This window comes from Barbus barbus (genome assembly GCF_936440315.1).
Source record: "Barbus barbus genome assembly, chromosome: 46".
In the NCBI taxonomy this organism is placed as follows: Eukaryota; Metazoa; Chordata; class Actinopteri; order Cypriniformes; family Cyprinidae; genus Barbus; species Barbus barbus.
The window spans coordinates 24,936,904-24,960,314 of NC_136724.1; the positions used below are offsets into that span (position 1 = coordinate 24,936,904).

A 23,411-nucleotide genomic window follows, 5' to 3' on the forward strand; every position below is an offset into this window, starting at 1 on the left:
TAACACTTAATCATGACTTGTTAAAAACTCACAAGTCACGGTTATTATTACAATGCCTCAAGTGAACTCACCTCGGTTGAAGAAGAACCGTCGTCCACCTTCTAGTCATCACTTGATCACTTGATGACTACAGTGAGTGATGATTTGACTTGTGGACCAGAGATATTGTCCAATTAATCTTCTCAAAAATCTCAAAAAAATATTTCAACCTTGAAACAGTATCCAAACAATACGAACATCGTAAAAAGAAAGGTACAGGATCTGTAGACTAATTATAGGGAAAGGAAACTACATATCCCATGACGCATATCGCGTATCTCGCCATAGTTTCACAACCAGACTTAATATTCATCTTTGAGGACGTTGAAAAGCTTCTGACCGGCGGAAAAAATTGTTAAATGAATGAATTAGATTATGAAGAGTGACGATTTGTAGATGGTGCTTTTCCTTTAATACATACCTTACGCAATCTATTTTTCAGTTTTTAAAAGTGGTGGGGATAATATCGAGCCTGGTAAACAGTGGTGGGGACATGTCCCACCCGTAAATTATGCCTATGATTGTTGTCACTCCTGCATGTGTCCGAGCACTGAAACCCTGGAAACAGGTAACGTTTCTGAGGGCTGGAGTGCCACTAGGGGCGGTGCCTTCTCGTCGAGAAGTGATCACAACCGATGCTTCGCTAACAGGATGGGGGGCAACATGGAACCATAGGGGGATTGGTGGTCACTGGTCAGCAAAGGAGGCCTTAGAACATAGCAACGTTCTAGAACTGAAGGCAGTGTATCTAGCACTACAACGCTTCCTACCACATCTGTTAGGCTGCTTGCTTGTCCGACAACACGTCGACAGTCTTTCATTTGAATCACCAGGGGGGCTTCTTTACAGCTAACTCGCAAGATCCTCAGATGGTCTCAGGGCCGACTGGCTTCATTAAAGGCAATGTATCTCCCAGGATTGGACAATCAAGTGGCAGAAGCTCTGTCCAGAGATCTACTGCTTCCGGGGAATGGAGGCTTCACCCGGATGTGGTGCAGCTGATTTGGCAACAGTTCGGCAGGGCAGGGGTCGATCTATTTGCCTCAGAGCTAACCACGCATTGCCGCTGCTGGTTTGTGAGGACAGAGACATCCAGCCCATTAGGACAGGACGCATTAGCTCAGGAGTGGCCGATGTAGGAAACAATTTCCTCGTCTAAGCAGTGACCAGGAGATGTTGGGATATCTTTCAAGCAGAAGTTACTCTTTAGTGAGGACTCACTGTGCATCGCTGCAGTCATCCGAGTCTGACTATAACTCAGCACAGTAGAGTTTATACCTTTCAAGGGGGAGGGGTACATAGAGGAGGAGACAATCTAAACAAAGCATGCAAATGCAGTACAGGAATCAGAATTTCCCCAGCCCTGACCTCATGAGCATAACAGTATCATTCAAATGCATAGGTGCTAATCCAATCAGCCTGACAATATTGCCCATACCTTCACATTATCATAGAGACATTCACCTGTAACTTAGGACGCTGCCCAATGGTCAGGAAGTGCATAAAGACAAAAGGTTAATGTCTCAGACACCTGAGCTGCCTGACTTGATCTTCTTAGAATGTCTTTACCTCAAAATGTAAAACAGAATGTTTCAGTTCATATACTATTACATTGGAACCTAGATTTATCATTTTATAAATTTGTAATCCAACACCGAACTGCCTATTGTACGTGTTCCCTCCTTTTCCATTTCTATGGGAGACCCTACATCGAATATTCCTGTCCAAACACAGGGTGCTTTTACTGGCACCTCGTTGGAAACCAGACCATGGTTTCCTCTTCTTCTGAGTCTGTTACAGAGCGAACCATGGCAGCTTCCCATCAGACGGGACCTCCTTTCCCAGCTGAATGGCCGTGTTTGGCACCCAGATCCAGCTCGTCTTCAGCTTTGGGTTTGGCCAGTGGGTCCACTTCTCAGTTAACTGATTGTGAGCTGGCAGTACTGGACACTATTGGTAACGCTAGGGCTCCTTCAACACGACAGCTTTACGCTGCTCGGTGGAGGATTTTCTCCTTTTGGTGTGGGGATCAAGGATTTGACCCAATTCATTGTACTGTTCTGAAAGTGTTGAGTTTTTTGCAGCATCTGTTAGATGACAACAAGGCAGCTTCTACTTTAAAGGTTTATGTTGCTGCCATATCTGTTTACCATGCCCCGGTTGATGGTGCATCCTTGGGATCTTACAACCTTGTATGTAGTTTTCTGAAGGGAGCGAGACGTTTAAAACCTGTTCGTTCTACTCTCTTTCCTGTTTGGGACTTGCCACTTGTTCTAGAATTTCTTTGCACACCGCAATTTGAACCATTGGATGTTGTGGATATTAAGTGGTTGTCCTTGAAGGTATCTTTCCTGTTAGCCATTGTTTCTGCTAAATGCGTTTGCGAGCTTGATGCCCTGTCAGTGAGTGCACCGTACTTACGCTGGTTACCAGAGGATTCTGGGGTCATTCTTCGGCCTAATCCAGCCTTTCTCCCTAAGGTCTTGTCGAAACAATTTATGAATCAGTCTATTCCTTTGACTGCTTTTCAACCTCCTCTTTCTCCTTCCGATGCTGGTGGGGGGAGGTCTCATCTTCTCTGTCCTGTAAGGGCTTTGAGGTGCTATGTTAAGTCTAGTGCTCCTTTTAGACAGACGGATCAGTTATTTGTCTGTTATGGTAAGGTACGCAAGGGCACCCCCTTGTCTAAGCAATGATTGTCACATTGGATTGTTGAGGTGATAAAACTAGCATATAGTAATTCTAATCAGCTTTTACCAGTGGGTGTTACTTGTCACTCTACTAGAGCTGTCTCTTCATCTTGGGCCACCTTACGGGGAGCTTCCTTGGCGGAAGTCTGTGCAGCTGTTACCTGGTCCTCTCCATGTACCTTTGCACGGTTCTACAAGGTGAATGTGGCTGCTTCCCATGATGTGAGTTCTGCAGTCCTTCTGGAAGATCAAGTTTTTGAACTGATTCAAACTGAACTGATTCAAACTGAACTGATTCAAACTTTACTGATTCAAACTGAACTGATTCAACACTGGACTATTCAACACTGAACTGATTCAAACTGAACTGATTCAAACTTTACTGATTCAAACTGAACTGATTCAACACTGGACTATTCAACACTGAACTGATTCAACACTGAACTGATTCAAACTGAACTGATTCAAACTTTACTGATTCAAACTGAACTGATTCAACCTGAACTGATTCAACACCGAACTGATTCCAACCTGAACTGATTCAACACCGAACTGATTCAACACTGAACTGTTTTAATACTGAACTGATTCAACACCGAACTGATTCAAACTGGACTGATTCAACACTGAACTGATTCCAACCTGAACTGATTCAACACCGAACTGATTCAACACTGAACTGTTTTAATACCGAACTGATTCAACACTGAACTGATTCAAACTGAACTGTTTTAATACCGAACTGATTCAACACTGAACTGATTCAAACTGAAGTGATTTAACACCGAACTGATCCAACACTGGACTGATCCAACACTGGACTGATTCAACACTGAACTGATTCAACCTGAACTGATTCAACACCGAACTGATTTAATACTGAACTGATTCAACACTGAACTGATTCAACCCTGAACTGATTTAATACTGAACTGATTCAACACTGAACTGATTCAACACTGAACTGTTTTAATACCGAACTGATTCAACACTGAACTGATTCAAACTGAAGTGATTTAATACTGAACTGATTCAACACTGAACTGATTCAACACCGAACTGATTTAATACTGAACTGATTCAACACTGAACTGATTTAATACTGAACTGATTCAACACCGAACTGATTTAATACTGAACTGATTCAACCCTGAACTGATTTAATACTGAACTGATTCAACACTGAACTGATTCAACACCGAACTGATTTAATACTGAACTGATTCAACACCGAACTGATTCAACACCGAACTGATTTAATACTGAACTGATTCAACACTGAACTGATTCAACACTGAACTGTTTTAATACCGAACTGATTCAACACTGAACTGATTCAAACTGAAGTGATTTAACACCGAACTGATCCAACACTGGACTGATCCAACACTGGACTGATTCAACACTGAACTGATTCAACCTGAACTGATTCAACACCGAACTGATTCAACACTGAACTGATTCAAACTGAACTGATTCAACACTGAACTGATTCAAGACTGAACTGATTCAAACTGAACTGATTCAACACTGAACTGATTCAAACTGAACTGATTCAAACTGAACTGATTCAAACTGAACTGATTCAAGACTGAATCACTGACTGCATCACTGCCTTCAGTAGAACTGATCATCACTGAACTGATTCAAGACTGAACTGATTCAAGACTGAACTGATTCAAACTGAATCACTGCATCACTGCCTTCAGTAGAACTGATCATCACTGAACTGAACTCATATAATATTGATGAATATCACTCTATCGAGCTGATCTGAATGATGACAGTATTTTCTTCTAGGTCTGTTGAACAGACTCATCAGTGATTGTGTTTCTGTAAATCTGCTTTGAATCAATCTGTACTGAATAAAGCGCTATAGAAATAAACTCGACTTGACATGCAGATAAATAAAAGCAGTTCATCTTTGTTTAATGTGTTTCTATTATTTTCCATTTATCATTTTGATTTTTAGGATTTAATAATCAGCTCATAAACCCCAGGTTTGGGAAACCCTGATCTAGATTAATAGAGAAAAACTGTTAGTTTAACAAACAGCTACTCCTAAATATGATGTAGACATTTTAATTTTCTGTAAAGCTGCTTTGCAGCAATTCGTATCGTGAAAAACACTACACAAATAAACTAGAATTGAACTGAATAGTTTATGAGCAAATGCATTAACTCGTGTTAACCATTGAACTATTACTTTAACGCGTTTTCCTTTTTATTTTGGTTTCCGCATTAAAGACTTCAAAATGAAAACACACAAAAATGACAACTTTAAGAGTCAATTTACAAATTTGATGAAAGATTATTAAACTATTGGTAACACTTTATTCTAAGGTGTCCTTGTTACACATCACATGTACTTACTTTTATGTTAACAAATTATGCATAATTACATGCAAGTAACCCTAATTCTAACATTCTGTGTGACCCTGGAGCACAAAACCAGTCTTAAGATGTATACATCATCTGAAGCTGAATAAATAATCTTTCCATTGATGTATGGTTTGTTAGGATAGGACAATATTTGTCTGAGATACAACTATTTGAAAATCTGGAATCTGAGGGAGCAAAAAAATCTAAATATTGAGAAAATCTCCTTTAAAGTTGTTCAAATGAAGTTCTTAGCAATGCATATTACTAATCAAAAATGAAGTTTTGATATATTTATGGTAGGAAATTTACTAAATATCTTGATGGAACATGATCTTAACATCCTAATGATTTTTGTCATAAAAGAGAAATGTATAATTTTGATCCATACAATGTATTGTTGGCTATTGCTACAGATATACCTGTGTTACTCATGACTGCTTTTGTGCTGCAGGGTCACAAATTATTACTCTATTAATTTATATTACTCAGTACTTAAATGTGTAATCACACTGTAACAAGGTCACCTTAAAATAAAGTGAAACCTAACTTTTTTTTACAGATAATTCACTAAACTTCAGTAAAACTAGGAACCCGTTAAGTTCATAGCAAATATTTTGAATGTGATTCTGGATGAGCTGCGGTGATTTCTCAGTGAATGCTCGTCTCAATGAGCTCTTTGTGTTTCTGTCTTTGTCTCTCAGTGAAAGTGGAGCGACTGCATGAGGAAGAACCCATTAAACTCATTAAATTAAGCGCTCGTTACCGACACACATTCAGATCAAACGATGCTTCACTGATTCACTTCAACATCAAACACAGACACTGTCCAGTTCTCTCTGAAACACCAGACTTTATTCTTTACTAGCAGAGATTTAGCTGAAGACAAACTAAGGATTTAACTTGATATGAAATCAATCGGTCTTAATAAAGACCTGGACTCATAATAAAAGCTGAATATGAACACTATGCATCTATTCTCTATCATGTTTGGCTACACGTCAATTTGCAAGAATAAAAAGGACATATAAACACGTGTCAGTACTGGCAGTTCATGCATTTGACGGCTTTGCTGCCGTAGTCGAGGCACTCGGGTCCGATGCACTCACAGCAGGCGTTGTGGAACCAGCGGTACTTCGATCCTCCCATCGACTCGCAGTACTGCTTACACTGACGGATGGACACGCAGTCATCGAAGTACACCACCGTACACAGCTTATCTGCAAACACACCGCCAGAGAAACAGCGCTTTAACAACAGAGCAGTCGGATCAGATCTCCACGCATCTCTCAGAACACAAACTAAACCAGACGCAAAACATGACAAAACTCCAGATTTCAAAGCAAAAACAGGGCAAAATATCACGAAAATAAAAAAAACTTGCAAGTTTTCTCTTTGATAAAAAAAAAAAAAAAAAAGCAACCCTAAAATCTGGCATAGCGACGCATCTTCTGAAGATTCTGTAATAACTCGTTAAATATCTGAGTTTATTAGTCGTTTCAAGTTTGCATTTAAGATTATATAAATAACTATAAACATTAATCATTTTAAACCACTCATTTCTCCTGTTCATTAAATATTACACTACCGGCTCAAACGTTTTTAATGATTTTGAGAGAAATCTCTTTTGTTCACCAAGTCTGATTTATTTCATCACAAATATAGTAAAAAAATGTAAATATTATTCTAATGTAAAACAGCTGTTTTCTATGTGAATATCTGTTAAACTGTAATTGATTCCTGTGATCAAAGCTGTATTTTTGTAACATTTATGATAATCAAATGTTGAAAACAATGTTGTGCTGCCCAGTATTAACTGTGATATATTACCATTCAAAAGTCTGGAGTAATAAATTAATACTTTTATTCATCAAGGACGCATTAATTTGATCAAAAGAGTCAGTAAAGACATTTATAACGTTACAAAAGTTTTCTATTTCAAATAAATGCTCTTTTAGACTTTCTATTCATCTGTGAATCCTGAAAGATAAAATGTATCAGTTTCCACAGAAATATTGTGCAGCGCAACTGTGTTCAACATTGATAATAATCAGAAATGTTTGTTGATCAGTAAATCAGTATATTATTATGATTTCTGAAGATCATGTGACTCTGAAGACTGGAGTAATGATGCTGAAAATACAGCTGCACATCACAGAAATACATTACTGTTTAACACATATTCACATAGAAACAGCTGATTTACATTAGAATAATATTTCACATTTTTACTGTATTTTTGATGAAATAAACACAGCCCAGCTGAGCAGAAGAGACTCTTTCAGAAACAGGAATCATCCTAATTACTCCAGACGCCTGAGCTCTAGTGTAAGTGTCAGACTCGTCTGTGTTTCCAGACACCTGCTCTCTGCTGGACGTCTCATTAGAGACTCGGCTCGGGGTCAGGAGGTCACATCCTAACAAATGAAGCTCAAGCTAACGAGTCTGAGCGCTGAAGCGTGTAGTTCCTCACCTTGCGTGTCGTAGCTGGCGTGGATGCTGTTCCCGGGCAGAGACACATTCTGATGCGCGTCCTCCATCGTCTCCAGGAAGGACACCAGGTTCTGATGATAGGACAGCTCCTCGGACACGGGGAAGGACACCACCATCATGTTGATGGGCGCGTCTCCGTCGGTCAGCGCTCTGAAGAGCGAAGGGATCGGCCGCTGAAGCTCCTCCACCGTGCTCTTGGCCGTCGCCGGCGTGTCGCTCAAGTTCTTCGGGTTACACATGCCTAACATCATCATATCACATCATGAGAGTCACGCAGACATACAGCACTTTCTGAAGATTTCAGACTATATGTGACCCTGGGTCAGAGATGTATACATCATCTGAGAGCTGAATAAATAATCTTTCCATTGATGTATGGTTTGTTATGATCGGACAATATTTGGCTGAGATACAACTATTTGAAGAGCGTGTGTGTGTGAGTGTGTGTGCAAGAGTGAGCGTGTGTGTGTGAGTGTGTGTGCAAGAGTGAGCGTGTGTGTGTGTGAGAGTGTGTGCAAGAGTGAGCGTGTGTGTGTGTGAGAGTGTGTGCAAGAGTGAGCGTGTGTGTGTGTGTGAGTGTGTGCAAGAGTGAGCGTGTGTGTGAGAGAGTGTGTGCAAGAGTGAGCGTGTGTGTGTGTGAGTGTGTGCAAGAGTGAGCGTGTGTGTGTGAGAGTGTGTGCAAGAGTGAGCGTGTGTGTGTGTGTGTGTGTGTGAGAGTGTGTGCAAGAGTGAGTGTGTGTGTGTGTGTGAGTGTGTGCAAGAGTGAGTGTGTGTGTGTGTGTGTGAGAGACTGAGTGAGCGAGCGAGCGTGTGTGTGAGCGAGCAAGCGTGTGTGAGCATGTGTGTGTGTGTGAGAGATTTCTTCTGTTCTTACCCACACAGTCACAGCACTCCTCCCACAGAGAACCCAAACACATCAGACACTCCTTACAGCATGAGCAGTTCCCATCCGACGGCCGGCACTGACACAGGTCCTGATCAACAACAACACATCTTCATCATCATCATCATCATCATCATCACAACACAGAGAACACAAGCACAGACACACACGCTCACACTAACAGACACGAATATTCCTCAACCCTGAACACAAAACTGAAACAGCTCACTGCATTCAACATTAACACTACAAGAAGAACTTTAATAATACTAATAAGGTAAAGAAATAGAAGCGTATATGGCAAATACAGGAAGCTTTTCAAACTAGATTTACAAAATACATTAATAAAGAATTCACAGCACTGACATACGACTGAGAAAAAGAACCACAAATATAATCCTAAACCTTTCATTGTCAACTGAGCTTCAGTGCCTCAAAAATACACAAAAACTCGAATATATATTCAATCAATATGATATTATCTCCAGATATGTGACTGTATGAGCAGGCAGTTTGATAAATATGATATATTGCACATGATTTTGAGAAAGATTCACTGAATTTCAGCTTCGAGCCTCTGTGTGTGTGTGTGTGTGTGTGTGTGTCATAACATAAAACACTGAGAATCACAGACTCTTACCTGAATGAGACACTTGCTGACGTCACTCGCGCACAGAGCTTTATTACACGCCAAAGCGAGAGAAAAACTTGACAGAAGAAGAAACAACACTGATGACGATGAAGATGAAGGCTGCATTACGAACCGAACCGAAGCTACAGGAGCACACTAATGAGAGAGAGAGAGAGAGAGAGAGAGAGAGAGAGAGAGACGCAATAAACAAACAGCTCAAAGATCAAAGACAAAGCGCGCCCGACCGAGCGGCGACATCAAAGACTCTGTGTGTGAAAGTATCGAGCACGTGTTACATTGAGCTCAAACACAGACGCGCGTGAATCTCCAGAGAAAACATCTCTGAAACTCCAGAAGTTTCTCTCAAACTCACCGCGACACTGAAAGAGCTGCGAACACGATCCGCTGCAGATGATTTAAGACATGATCAGACCAGACCTGAACTCAAGCAGACTGAACTGAACTGAACTACTGCTGCTGAGAGTTACACACACACTCAAAGACACACGGGCGTCTTAAAGACACACACACACACTAAACATTCGCACACACCCCCCTCTGCTGCCTTACCTCTCTCTCTGTGTGTGTGTGTGTGTGTGTTATGACCTCAGAGCAGCCAAAAATGAATGTAATACACTGCTCAAACGTTTTCAGTAATTTTAATGTTTTTGAAGGAAGTCTCTTCTACTCATCAAGGCTGTATTTATTTGATCAAAAATACAGTAATAATGTGAAATATATTATTCTAATGTAAAACAGCTGTTTTCTATGTGAATATCTATTAAACTGTAATGTATTTCTGTGATCTGCAGCTGTATTTTCAGCATCATTACTCCAGTCTTCAGTGTCACATGATCTTCAGAAATCATAATAGTATACTGATTTACTGATCAACAAACATTTCTGATTATTATCAATGTTGAACACAGTTGTGCTGCTCAATATTTTTGTGGAAACCGTGATACATTTTATTTTTCAGGATTCACAGATGAATAGAAAGTTCAAAAGAACAGCATTTATTTGAAATATAAATTTTGTCACAATGTATCATTCAGTCTTTTGTAAACATTGTTTAACATTGTAACTGCTTTTGATTATGTAAATGTAGCCTTGGTGAGCAAAAAGAGGCTTGTTTTAAAAACATTAAAACAATTATTTATTCCTAGCATTTGACTGATAGATATACAGGTACATATAAAAAAATTAGAATATAAGTTCATTTTTTTTCTTGTAACTTATTTCAAAAAGTGAAACTTTCATATATTTTAGATTCCTTGCATGTAAAGTAAAACAAGGTTTTTGTTTTAATTTTGATGATTAGAGCTTACAGCTCATGAAAGTTAAAAATCAGTATCTCAAAATATTAGAATATTTACATTTGAGTTTCAATTAATGACCATCTCTACAGTATAAATTCAGGGTCTCTCTTGTTCTTTGAAACCACAATAATGGAGAAGACTGCTGACTTGTAAGGCCTACGGACGAGGACTTTTAAGGGGCTTAAGAGTTTCTTTAGCAGCGGAGAAAATGGACGAAGCATGAAGAAGAAATGTGTTGCACACAATGCATGAGAGTGAGTTAATAAGACACTATACAGATGGTGCAGGGATCATGTTTATGATGATCTTATTAGAGACATGCTAACATCTCAGACACCGCAGAGAAATGCCATAGCACCAGAAATCACCGCATTAACTACATTAACATATTTGGCAACTGGAAAAATGCAACTATGCAGCAGTGATGATTTGGGTCTGTTACAGCACTTATTAGGCCATGTCTCTGTTCATTTCCTATAAAATACGGTAAGTATGACAGCATGGTAAATAAAAAATAAAGAATATATATACATTTATAATGTGTGTGTGAGAAAGAGCGAGAGGAAAAATGACGTCTGTAATTTCAAAGTGAAGGCTAATAATATACCCTACTCTTAAAAGCACTCTTTTATTTCCTTCTTGACAACCAACCAATCACAGCCTTCAAAAGAATGTGTCAGCCCCGCCTCCTCACTAAGATACAAGTGTCTTTTCCTGCTCAGAGCTGCTCTCAGATTGGTCCTGAATCACTCTTAAGCTAAGACTCCTAGTTAGACATTTTTAAGCTAAAATAGGAGCTCTCTGAGAGGATTCTTAGAATCTTTATGAATACAGGCCCTGATCAGATCCTGAAGCTTCTAAAGGTAAACAAAGCTTAAGAACAAATAAAGAAATGGTAAGGAATGGAAAGAGACAAAGAACTTATGAAAATGAGTTTGATTAAATCAAAAGCAAATATCTAAGAAAAAATGGATAAGCAAGTTTATTTTTCTGAGCCGACGGACATATTTGTTCACTTTAATAACTCTATTTTGTTCAGTTTCTCAGAAAACAAGACTCATGTCTTCATTTTGCATCTCCAGCAAATGCATCTTGATTTAAGGATGTTTAGATATTTGTACTGAAAGCAAGACAAAAATACTGAGAAAGATATTCATTTTTGCAACGCATGCAATATTTAATGCCACGACATTATGACTTTAATACTTTTAGCTCAGTTTAAGACATTAAGGCCTCCATTTATGGAAGGGTGAACCATAACTCCACCAGAAGCTGCTAATGAAAAATAAAGCCTCACATTCAGGATCTAAAGATATCATATGAACACATCACACAGAAGCAGATCATTTGTTTGTTTCAGTTTATTTTTATTTCTCCAAGTACATTTCATTCTGTACATCAGCACTCGCTCAAGGCTGCTTTCACTGCAATGCCGTCACTTTATTAGATTGATCAAATAACAAGAAAAGAAAAGACAGACAACAGTCTTCCTCCGTCCTGAGGAGCAAACCGTCAAAAGAAGAAGGAAGCGGCGCATCCTCGAGTCACGTGACCAGATCACATGACTTCAGCGTCGAGGCATCAGCGCAAATCATGAAGAAAAGCAGAGAAATGAAATGAAATCAGGCACCTTCTGCAGGCAAACGAGGCGTTTAAAACCAGTCATTATCAACTCATGGACTGACAGGAAGCAGCACGTGATGAAGAGTGAAGAGGCTCAGAAACATCAGAAGAATCCAGACGCTCGCAATTAAAAATAAAGCAGACCTACAGAAGCTTGAGCACACTTTCACTTTAAAAAACGGCCTGTATGTGTGTGTGTACGTGTGTGTGTGTGTGTGTGTATGCACGTGTGTGTGTGTGTGTACGTGTGTGTGTGTGTGTGTACGTGTATGTAAGTGTATCAGTCTCTGCTGGCATCCAGTGATGGACAGACTCGCCGTCTCACTGTAAACACAGCTGAAGAAGATGATGATGATGATGATGATGACGACGTCTCTCACTCGTCTGATCCGGCCGAGCGTTTCTGGGTCCTCTTGCGTGGAGATCGTCTGGGAGACGCTTTATCTGAGAGAAACAGACGAATGTTAGTCACGTGATCAGACGCGAGTCACATGATGAAGATCAGAGGACAGAAAGATCAGAATCAACGCTCACCTCGCCGACTCGCCACTGAGCTCACGAGAGGAAGAGGAGGAGATAAAGAGAGAAAGAGCAGCGTGAGTGAGGAGAACAGGAAGACCAGAGCAGATCGGACCAGACCGGATCAGACCAGACCGGTTCAAACCAGACCAGACCGGTTCAAACCAGACCAGACCAGACCGGTTCAAACCAGACCAGACCAGACCAGACCAGACCGGTTCAAACCAGACCGGTTCAAACCAGACCAGACCAGACCGGTTCAAACCAGACCAGACCAGACCAGACCGGTTCAAACCAGACCGGTTCAAACCAGACCAGACCAGACCGGTTCAAACCAGACCGGTTCAAACCAGACCAGACCGGTTCAGACCAGACCAGACCGGTTCAGACCAGACCAGACCAGACCAGACCGGTTCAAACCAGACCAGACCGGTTCAAACCAGACCAGATCAGACCAGACCGGTTCAAACCAGACCAGACCAGACCGGTTCAAACCAGACCAGACCGGTTCAAACCAGACCAGACCGGTTCAAACCAGACCGGTTCAAACCAGACCAGACCAGACCGGTTCAAACCAGACCAGACCAGACCGGTTCAAACCAGACCAGACCAGACCGGTTCAAACCAGACCAGACCGGTTCAAACCAGACCAGACCGGTTCAAACCAGACCAGACCAGACCGGTTCAAACCAGACCAGACCAGACCGGTTCAGACCAGACCGGTTCAAACCAGACCAGACCGGTTCAAACCAGACCGGTTCAAACCAGACCAGACCGGTTCAAACCAGACCAGACCGGTTCAAACCAGACCAGACCAGACCGGTTCAAACCAGACCGGTTCAAACCAGACCAGACCGGTTCAAACCAGACCAGACCAGACCGGTTCAAACCAGACCAGACCAGATCAGACCGGTTCAAACCAGACCAGACCAGATCAGACCGGTTCAAACCAGATCAGACCAGATCAGACCGGTTCAAACCAGACCAGATCAGACCGGTTCAAACCAGACCAGACCAGATCAGACCGGTTCAAACCAGACCAGACCAGATCAGACCGGTTCAAACCAGACCAGACCAGATCAGACCGGTTCAAACCAGACCAGACCAGATCAGACCGGTTCAAACCAGATCAGACCAGATCAGACCGGTTCAAACCAGACCAGACCAGACCGGTTCAAACCAGACCAGACCAGACCAGACCGGTTCAAACCAGACCAGACCAGACCGGTTCAAACCAGACCAGACCAGACCGGTTCAAACCAGACCGGTTCAAACCAGACCAGACCGGTTCAAACCAGACCAGACCAGACCGGTTCAAACCAGACCAGTTTTTAATAATTTAATCAACATGTGTGCAGGATTATTAAGAGTAAAACACGCAGCTAAAGCCAGACAATATTTCAGCTTTTCATAGTTTTATTTTGATTGTTAAAGGGTTTGTTCACTCCAGAATAACCTGCTGAACACAGAAGAGATTCTGTAGGATGTCTGTAAGCAAACCGTTTCTGCTCTTCATTCACTTCCACAGCATTTCTTGCCCAAACTATAGAAGTCAATGTCTATCAGCAACTGCTTACCGCCATTCCTCAAAATCTCTTCTTGTGTTCAACAGAATAAAGAAACTCATACAGGACTGGATAACATCAGACAGACTATATGACCATTTTCATTTAATAAAAAAAAAAATATATATATATATATATATATATATATATATATATATATTTATTAAGGGCTTCATCACTGTGCCAAAAAATATCACTAATATCTTGTCATATTTTAAATATAATTATACTTTTTATTTACAATATTATACATTTTTATTATTAATAAGTTATTATTAGGCCTATTATCAGTTTTTTCCTCTAAACATAAAACATGAAGACATAACTATTACTGTTTTTATACATTATAATTGTATTGTAAAACAAATATATAGATATTTTACACCAGTTCCATCAAGCAACTAAATCTTCAAGCTTCATTTTGGTGGAATGTGGAATATTTTAGAGAAACGCTGGAAACTAAACTCGTGGTGATTCTGTGAACGTCTCAAACTGAAACACGCAGCCGGTCATACAATAATTCAAGTTTAATTCATTTAATCACACCTTTGAATTCATAATTGTGATTTCAGAAGACTATTCCAGTTTTATTTGATTAACTGCAAAGCCATTGTTTATTTTAATTAGTTTAATTGTTTGCGTGTGTAAAGCCTGCTGTGATTGGCTGACACTCACTGATCTGGTTGAGTGTTTCCTGTGGGATCCAGCTCATGTCCACATCATTGTGATTGGAGGTTCCCATCTCAACTTTAGGCGCCGGCCGTCTCCTCTGTAACACACACACACACAGAGAGTCAAACTCTGACATCAGGGTAACGATGAAGAGCAGCTGATGATGATGAAGATCTGAGCGTCTCACCTTGCGTGACTCAAGCAGCTGATGAAGACCAACCACCAGCAGCAGACCGAGACCCGCCAGAAACACATACAAGAAGATCCTGCGCGCACGCACACACACACACACACGCACACACACAGTCAGTCACATGATCAGAACACCACCTGCTGCTCAAACCCTGAACTCCTCAAGTGCTGCAGCAGCCTTACGTTTCTCCATCCAGACCGTCTTCTCTCTCGGTGATGGTGACGGTCTGGTTGAAGACGGCGTCCTGGAACACATTCCCCTGAAACAGCAGAGGAAGAAAACCATAAGTGAAAGACGAGTGAGGCCAGAGATCACCTGCACACACACACTCTCTCACACACAAACACACTCGCCCTTTCATACACACACACACACACACACTCTCTCTCTCACACACACACACACTCCACACCCTCTCTCTCTCACACACACACACTCTCTCTCTCTCTCTCACACACACGCACACACACACACACACACTCTCTCTCTCTCTCTCTCTCACACACACACACACACACACACACACACACACACTCTCTCTCACACACACACTCGCCCTTTCACACAAACTCCACACACACACACTCACGCTGCTGTCCCTGTAGTTGAGGTCAATGACGAGGCCGAAGGGCCGGCCCCCCATGGGCTCCGCAGGGATGAAGGAGTACTCGAAGGTGGCCTGACGCTGAGGAGGAACCTCTGTCCCCAACTGCAGCGCGGTGAAGTTCTGGATGTAGAACTGGAAGTCCTGCGGGTAACGGAACGAGGCGTCCAGAGACTCCACCACGAAGTTCTCCGAGCCCTTATTGGTGAACCCCAGCAGGAACTTCACGATGTTGTTGGCGGGAAAATCTGCCATTCAGGAAGAGAACGAGTGAATGAGCTGACAGAAGAGAAACAACCTTCAGTCTGAGAATCAGAGTTCATCTCAATATCAGAAACTAAACACCATGAGACTGACTGACTCTGTAAACCTGACATATCAATTAAAGTCCAAAAATGCTTTTGGAACAGTTTATTGCAGCTTTAGACAAAAATATATATAAAAAACATGCATGTGTTTTTGTTAATTATCATATTTGATGCATCAGGCTTTATGGCTCATATAGTGAGAATATGGAGGAAAATCAGCTCAGTTTTATTCAGAGAGAAACTGAGCGAGTATATGAATTTGCAGCAGATGCTGATATTTCTATGATGAAATTCTGCTGCTTGTGATGTAAATCTATGAGATATTTATAACAGTGCAGCAGATACTGACATAAAATGATCTGAATATCAGCGGTCGCTCTATATCTCCAATACTATGTCTCAGTAAGATGAGATGTTAATGATCCAAACATAATGCAATGCTGATGGAGAGATGAAGAAACAAACGCTCCTCTAAAGATCCTGATGATCAGATTTGAGACGCACTGATTTATCTAGAAAATGATTGATGGAGAATCAAGTAAAGCTGAGCTGCTTCAGTCCAGTAAGAGTTCATCTGGAGATATGACTGCAGTTATTCTGACCTTTACTTGATCAAAATCAGTCAAGATTTAACACGAGAAGCAGCAGCTGAAGCTGGACGCTTCTACAATTACACTAAAAGAGCTTTTACTGGATAAAACACTCTAAACTATCAACCAGACGACAGAAGACATGAGGAGATTGACAGGTTTTACCTCAGACATTCATGATCAAATATGATAGTGTCTTTATAGTTAAACTCTTCATATTAATTTAATGTATTTTAGAACAAAATAACTAACGCAATATTGAGTAAACTGAACAGAACGTGTGTCAAATCAGAGTCATATCTCCGGATGAATGTGAGATCGACTCGTTCACCTTCTCCTTTGACGAAGAGGATGGTGGTGTCAGCGTTGGGTGAAGCCTTCATCTCCCCCACCAGAGCTTCTTCCTCCTCTTCCTCCTTTTCTTCCGTCTGACAGAAGAAACGACAGCATGAGCATCTTCACTAACCGCTCGGATGACGAGAGGTTAATGATAGTTAGTTCTCTTACTAGTTCAGTGTTTTCATCGTCCTCCACCTCAGCTTCATCATCCTCATCCTCAGCCATCACATCATCAGCGCCATCTTCATCCACAGCCTCCTCTTCCTCAGTAGCGTCCTGTGCAGAAACGACTGGACCTGGACACACACACACACACACCTGGAGTTCATTATGAGGTCTGACACACACCTGATGATGTTTGAGTTTCACTGATGTGCAGAACTTCACACACACACACACACACACACACACTCTCTCACACACAGTAAAAATCTACTTATACACTACCACCAAAAATCGTATACCTAAGATTTTTAATGTTTTTGAAAGAAGTCTCTTCTGCTCACCAACATTTCTTTGATCAAAAATAGAGTAATAATGTGAAATATTATTCTAATGTCAAACAGCTGTTTTCTATGTGAATATGTGTTAAACTGTAATGTATTTCTGAGATCTGCAGCTGTATTTTCAGCATCATTACTCCAGTCTTCAGTGTCACATGATCTTCAGAAATCATAATAATATACTGATTTACTGATCAACAAACATTTCTGATTATTATCAATGTTGAACACAGCTGAGCACATTTTTTCAGGATTATTTGATGAATAGAAAGATCAGCATTTATCTGAAATAAAAAGCTCTTGTAAAATTATACACTATAACATTCAAAAGCTTAGAGTCAGGGTTTAGGCAAGTAATTATAGAAATTAATACTTTTATTTAGCAAGGATGCTTTAAATTGATCAAAAAGTGATGATAGAGACATTTATAATGTGACAAAAGACTTGTATTTCAGATAAATGCTGTTCTTCTGATCTTTCCATTCATCAAAGAATCCTACAAAAAATTACTCAACTGTGTTCATCAGTGATAATAATCAGAAATGTTTGTTGAGCAGTAAATCAGTATATTATTATGATTTCTGAAGATCATGTGACACTGAAGACTGCAGTAATGATGCTGGAAATACAGCTGCAGATCACAGAAATACATTACAGTTTAACACATATTCACACAGAAAACAGATATTTGACATTATAATAATATTTCACTGTTTTCCTGTACTGTTGATGAAATAAATGCAGTGTTGGCGAGCAGAAGAGCCTCCTCAGCAGACTGCAGTGACACGTCTTCTCTTCAGAGCACTCAGCGCAGTATGGGACTGATCTACAGAGAAACCTGATGATGTACTGAGAGCTGAAGGACACGTCACACTGTGCCTCTACAGCGGGGTATCGATGAGTAACGGCGCGCTGATCGAGTTATTGATCGTTATTGGAGATATTAGAGAGTTTAAGAGCCGCGGCCTGACGGAACACAGTAAACTCACCCTTCAGCAGCAGCGTCGCGGGAAACGCCAGCAAGAGCAGCAGCAGCAGCTTCTGGAGCACTTTCATGATTCCGATAACGACAAACAAAAGAGAAAACACTGATAATAAACGAGAAGGAACGAGAGAGAAACGCGTCTGAAGCGCTGGACGAGCACACACTGATTAACATCCGGGACACCGCTGACGTCACACGCACAGAGACACGTGTCGCCATCGAGGTGCTGGCGATGGGCGGGGCTTTCGGATGCCTTCAATTATTAAATATTATATATGAGCTCTTCTGTGTGTGTTTTCTCTTTAGTACGTTTGATAGATTCTCATTATATCATTATTCAGATGTAAAATATTTTTCGGAGCGTTACGGAGACAGCGGTGTGACGTGATACCTGTTACTTTTCTCAGCGCTTGTGGAAGATGAACCAATCACAGTCTATTGAGATTACTGAGTGTTGATGTTATAAAAACATTTTTAAAAGATTGCTGGGATGCATGCACGGGATTTGTATCTCACGCATTAACGTTCAGAATAAATCCATGTAACTGATTATACGTTTTAATGTGCAACTACCACAAAAAACAATTTGAACACTCATCAGTCTCTCACTGCGCATGCGCAGCATCCGGGCCAGCGCTGACGTCACACGCACAGAGACGCGTGTCGCTTTTGTGGAGATTCGCACATGCGTGATGTGGTAGTTACAGATCCAAAATTATTATCTGAGGAAATATACTCATTTTATAGTAATATTTATGCTTCATCATACTCTGAAAATAATGGTAAGGAATTTCTTGAAAAGGTAAAAGATTTTATTCCACAAATTGAAACTGAATTTAGAGAAATGTGTGATGGAGACCTGAGATTAGAGGAGCTTGATTATGCAGCTGGGTAAATCTCCTGGTCAGGATGGGTTGACCACTCATTTTTACTAATTCTTCAGGGAGGATATTAAAGATTTGTTATTTGAAGCTTTAAAGGACTGTTTTGAATCTAATTCTTTACTTCCAACCATGAAACGGGTTAATTATTTTATTCCAAAATCAAACAAAGACAAAAGAATGATTGACAATCTGATTAGGTTTTAATTTGACTGATCAGAGATGTAATAATAAGGTTTTAAGAACATTAGTAAATACACAGATTTTCCCTTCAAAAGTAAAGAAGAGACCTCTTGTTTTTGATTATCCTGAAGATAAAGCAGATTTCTCTCTTTTCCACTTCTACCGAAGGCAAAAGAAGTTCAGCTTAAGATGATGACCGATATCTATCCCTGTAATGAGTTCCTCAGACAGATTTAATTTGGATTGTAATGAATGCACTTTCTGTGAAGCAGACATAGAGTCATTGGAACATTTGTTTTATTTATGCACATTTTCAAAACCATTATGGGACGATCTCTATGCTTGGTTAAGCTGGAAGTAAGTAATACCTGACTTTGATTTGAAAACTGTGAAATATTTGTCCTTTTGTCGGAATTGTAATGTTGAATTTTTGGTTAATAATATTTTGATTTTGGCCAATTATTTCATTCATAAATGTAGATTCTTTAATAACCTTCCCACTTTATTACTTTTCCAGCAAGATTTAATGATCTTCTTCAAATCCTTGAAGATCATGCGTTCTGAAAAAGCCCTTAAACTATGTGGCCTTTTGAAGGTGTTTTTTGATGATTAAGCCCCTTGCATTGTATTACTGTATTATTTATTTTTTGTTTTTCCTGTTATGTTTATTTTGTTTATCTGTATTTTTTGTTACGCTGCTATTTGGACTTTTTTGAATTGTATTAAGAATTTTCTGACTGTTGTTAATTTGTGTTTTTGTATGTTTAAGCAATAAAATAAAATAAAAAGATTCGCGCATGCGCCACAGACCACTCATCACACAAAATACCGAACAAAGCTTTTTATTCATTATAATTTCAATAACTGTGGAACACAAGTTAAATAATGTTAACAGAAGACAGTGAGGCGGGTAAATAGCTCAAAGTGGCGATACATGAGAGGATTTATAATAAAGTAAATAAAACACTTCAAACCTTCAATCCTCCTGCGATCCGAACACATACAATCACAATCACAACCTACTGATAATTAGCTCATAATTCATCTAGTGTCATGCATTTATCACGTACTTTACTCTTCTTAATATCTGACAGAACTCGGAGCAGAAAGAGTCGATCTGCAGTGAATCACTGATTCAGAGAGTCGTTCTGCAGTGAATCTCCGATTCAGAGAGAGTCGATCTGCAGTGAATCACTGATTCAGAGCGAGTCGAGAGTCGATCTGCAGTGAATCACTGATTCAGAGAGAGTCGATCTGCAGTGAATCACTGATTCAGAGAGAGTCGATCTGCAGCTGATTCAGAAAGAGTCGATCTACAGTGAATCACTGATTCAGAGAGAGTCGATCTGCAGCTGATTCAGAGAGAGTCGATCTGCAGTGAATCACTGATTCAGAGAGAGTCGATCTACAGTGAATCACTGATTCAGAAAGAGTCGATCTGCAGTGAATCACTGATTCAGAGAGAGTCGATCTGCACTGATTCAGAAAGAGTCGATCTGCAGTGAATCACTGATTCAGAGAGAGTCGATCTGCAGTGAATCACCGATTCAGAGAGAGTCGATCTGCAGTGAATCACTGATTCAGAGAGAGTCGATCTGTAGTGAATCACCGATTCAGAGAGAGTCGTTCTGCAGCTGATTCAGAGAGAGTCGTTCTGCAGTGAATCACTGATTCAGAGAGAGTCGTTCTGCAGTGAATCACTGATTCAGAGAGTCGTTCTGCAGTGAATCACTGATTCAGAGAGAGTCGTTCTGCAGTGAATCACTGATTCAGAGAGAGTCGTTCTGCAGCTGATTCAGAGAGAGTCGTTCTGCAGTGAATCACTGATTCAGAGAGAGTCGTTCTGCAGTGAATCACTGATTCAGAGAGTCGTTCTGCAGTGAATCACTGATTCAGAGAGAGTCGTTCTGCAGTGAATCACTGATTCAGAGAGTCGTTCTGCAGCTGATTCAGACTATATGAATCAGTGCAATCAGGAGAAATGAAGACCTGACAGATCATATATAGCTCTGACTGTCAGCACATGCAGCTGTTTACAGTGTAAAGATGATTGAATCAGCAGATCCGAACTGAATCATATGAACAACTGAACGAATGAATTCGGTTCCTCTGTGAGTGATTGAGTTCACAAACACTGATCACATCAGACTGTGTTCATGCTGATCAAAGCCTGTTTGCTGACAGATCAACATGTTACTACAGTAAATAAACCAAACTAGTGAGACTAGTTAAAGCGAACAGTGAACCACCGACGCTGGTCACAGTTAACATCAGTCCTCTTCTGAACACTTTAAGAATCAACAAACATTAGATAATACATACAGTAGATGGCTGTTTTCTACGTCACAGGGCTTGTTATGTGCAGATCTGAACGGCTGACAAACAGTCATCAGAATCTGTTCATCCTCCAGAAACTAAACTACCTGTAACTGGTTAGTTTAACAGCCCTATACTAGTTAATTCTAGAACTAGTCAGTGGGACTGAAGTCTCCTGGAACATAAATCTCATTATAAAACAGATCATTAGTGTGACTGAGTGAACACTTACACACTCATTCAACTATCAATCAATCAAATCATTATTGATTGTTATTAACCTCCATTCACTATCAGATATGAATTAACTGATTCTCATGCTCAGAATATACAGAAGCTTGTTTCTGCCACAGAATAAAAATCATACAAAGTAACTCACAATTTAAACATTTTCTTCATAATTCAGAGACAAAACGTTACAATTGTGAGAAAAAGTCAAGTTAGAAACTCAGAAGTGTGAGATATTTCCACCTTTTGTCTGAAGATTACATGCTTATATCCCACAATTCTGAGAAAAAGACACTGCACTGCAAAAAATGATCTTCTTACTTAGATATTTATACTAGAAAACACAACAAAATACTAAGAATTCTTGAATCAAGATGAATTTACTTTACAGGTAAAATGACTCAAGATATTGGGTCTTATTTTCTGAAAAAAGTATCAAAATTATGTTAGATTTTGCTTAAAACAAGCAAAAAAAAAAGAAAAATAATATTGTTTAGCTTTTGAATGAGATTTTTTTACCCCATTGGCAGATATTTTTGCTTGTTTTAAGAAAAAGCTTCCAAAATTACCTTAATATCTTAATATCTTGAGTAATTTTACTCGTCAAGTAAATGCATGTTTAGACATTTATTCTAGAAAACAAGACGAAAATACTAAGAAGATCATTTTTTGCAGCGTGCAAGATAAACGTGCAATCCTGAGAGGAAAAGTCTAAACTGAGATATAAACTTTCAGTTGCAAGAAAAAAGATATGAAGAGTTCATTTGCAAAAACAGATAATTATAAGATAACTGTTTTTAACAATTTTCAAAAATCATGTATTTTTGCTTTTCAATGAATCTCAATCAAACTGCAGTCGGGTTATTTTGATTAGGTTAAACAATAACTAAAAAATACAGCTAACTAACAATAAAAACAACATAATAAAACACGAGTTATCTGTTTTTGCAAATAAACTCTTCATATAAAAAAAGCAATTAAAATGTGTTTTCTGTGGCACAAATAAGCTTGCCTATGAATATAATAATCAACTTTTCTCAGGTTTGATGTCTGATGACATCACTTCCTCCTGTTCCTCTTCGATCTGAGCGGAGCATGGGAATGATCTCAGTGCAAACACTCCACGTAGTTGGCCGGAAGCATGCCGGACTTCCCGGTGCGCTGGACCGTGCCAAACATCCATCCCTCGTCGATGGGCTGAGCGTTAACGATCAGGTCTCCGTCACGGAAGGAAACCTCGTCGTGGTCCTGAGCAGCGTAATCATACAGCGCTCGATACACTCTCTGCTGGACACAACAACATCATCGTCACGTCATCACTGGGAAACTGATACTAAATATCAGTAATACAATCAAAGCCATTCTACTAGCACTGACCTGCTGTCATAGTTCTTATATTTTGAATTAGTTTTTTTATATATATATATATATATATTTTTATTTTTTTTATATTTTTGAGTTTTTGTAT

At 40.0% G+C, this 23,411-nt stretch overlaps 3 protein-coding genes across 4 annotated transcripts in view; all 3 read right to left on the bottom strand.

Annotated features, from left to right (window-relative positions):
• Window positions 1-5,943: 5,943 nt before the first annotated feature.
• Window positions 5,944-9,748, bottom strand: LOC306864679 (twisted gastrulation protein homolog 1-A-like). Its single transcript, XM_079408837.1, has 5 exons — window positions 9,489-9,748; window positions 9,125-9,271; window positions 8,476-8,575; window positions 7,582-7,842; window positions 5,944-6,328 (listed from the first exon to the last, which is right to left on the bottom strand). Exons 2-5 carry the CDS (start codon window positions 9,239-9,241, stop codon window positions 6,147-6,149), a joined length of 660 nt encoding a protein of 219 aa, XP_079264963.1. The 5' UTR covers window positions 9,242-9,271; window positions 9,489-9,748; the 3' UTR covers window positions 5,944-6,146.
• Window positions 9,749-11,787: 2,039 nt separating this feature from the next.
• Window positions 11,788-18,680, bottom strand: LOC306865127 (translocon-associated protein subunit alpha-like). Of its 2 annotated transcripts, XM_079409515.1 has the most exons (9): window positions 18,340-18,528; window positions 17,016-17,143; window positions 16,840-16,936; window positions 15,596-15,858; window positions 15,189-15,265; window positions 15,001-15,079; window positions 14,817-14,910; window positions 12,592-12,606; window positions 11,814-12,501 (listed from the first exon to the last, which is right to left on the bottom strand). In XM_079409515.1, exons 1-9 carry the CDS (start codon window positions 18,404-18,406, stop codon window positions 12,434-12,436), a joined length of 888 nt encoding a protein of 295 aa, XP_079265641.1. In that variant the 5' UTR covers window positions 18,407-18,528; the 3' UTR covers window positions 11,814-12,433. The 2 variants fall into 2 exon arrangements, with proteins under 2 accessions (XP_079265642.1, XP_079265641.1); XM_079409516.1 differs by lacking the exon at window positions 12,592-12,606 and having other exon boundaries at window positions 11,788-12,501; window positions 18,340-18,680.
• Window positions 18,681-20,226: 1,546 nt separating this feature from the next.
• LOC306865333 (uncharacterized protein) overlaps window positions 20,227-23,411 on the bottom strand; it is a gene marked incomplete at its 5' end in the record, with an annotated part of 51,251 nt that continues 48,066 nt past the window's right edge. The window contains one exon of the mRNA XM_079409875.1: window positions 20,227-23,227. Coding sequence (XP_079266001.1) covers window positions 23,051-23,227 — 177 coding nt within the window. The 3' untranslated portion in view covers window positions 20,227-23,050. The remainder of the gene's footprint in view (window positions 23,228-23,411) is intronic.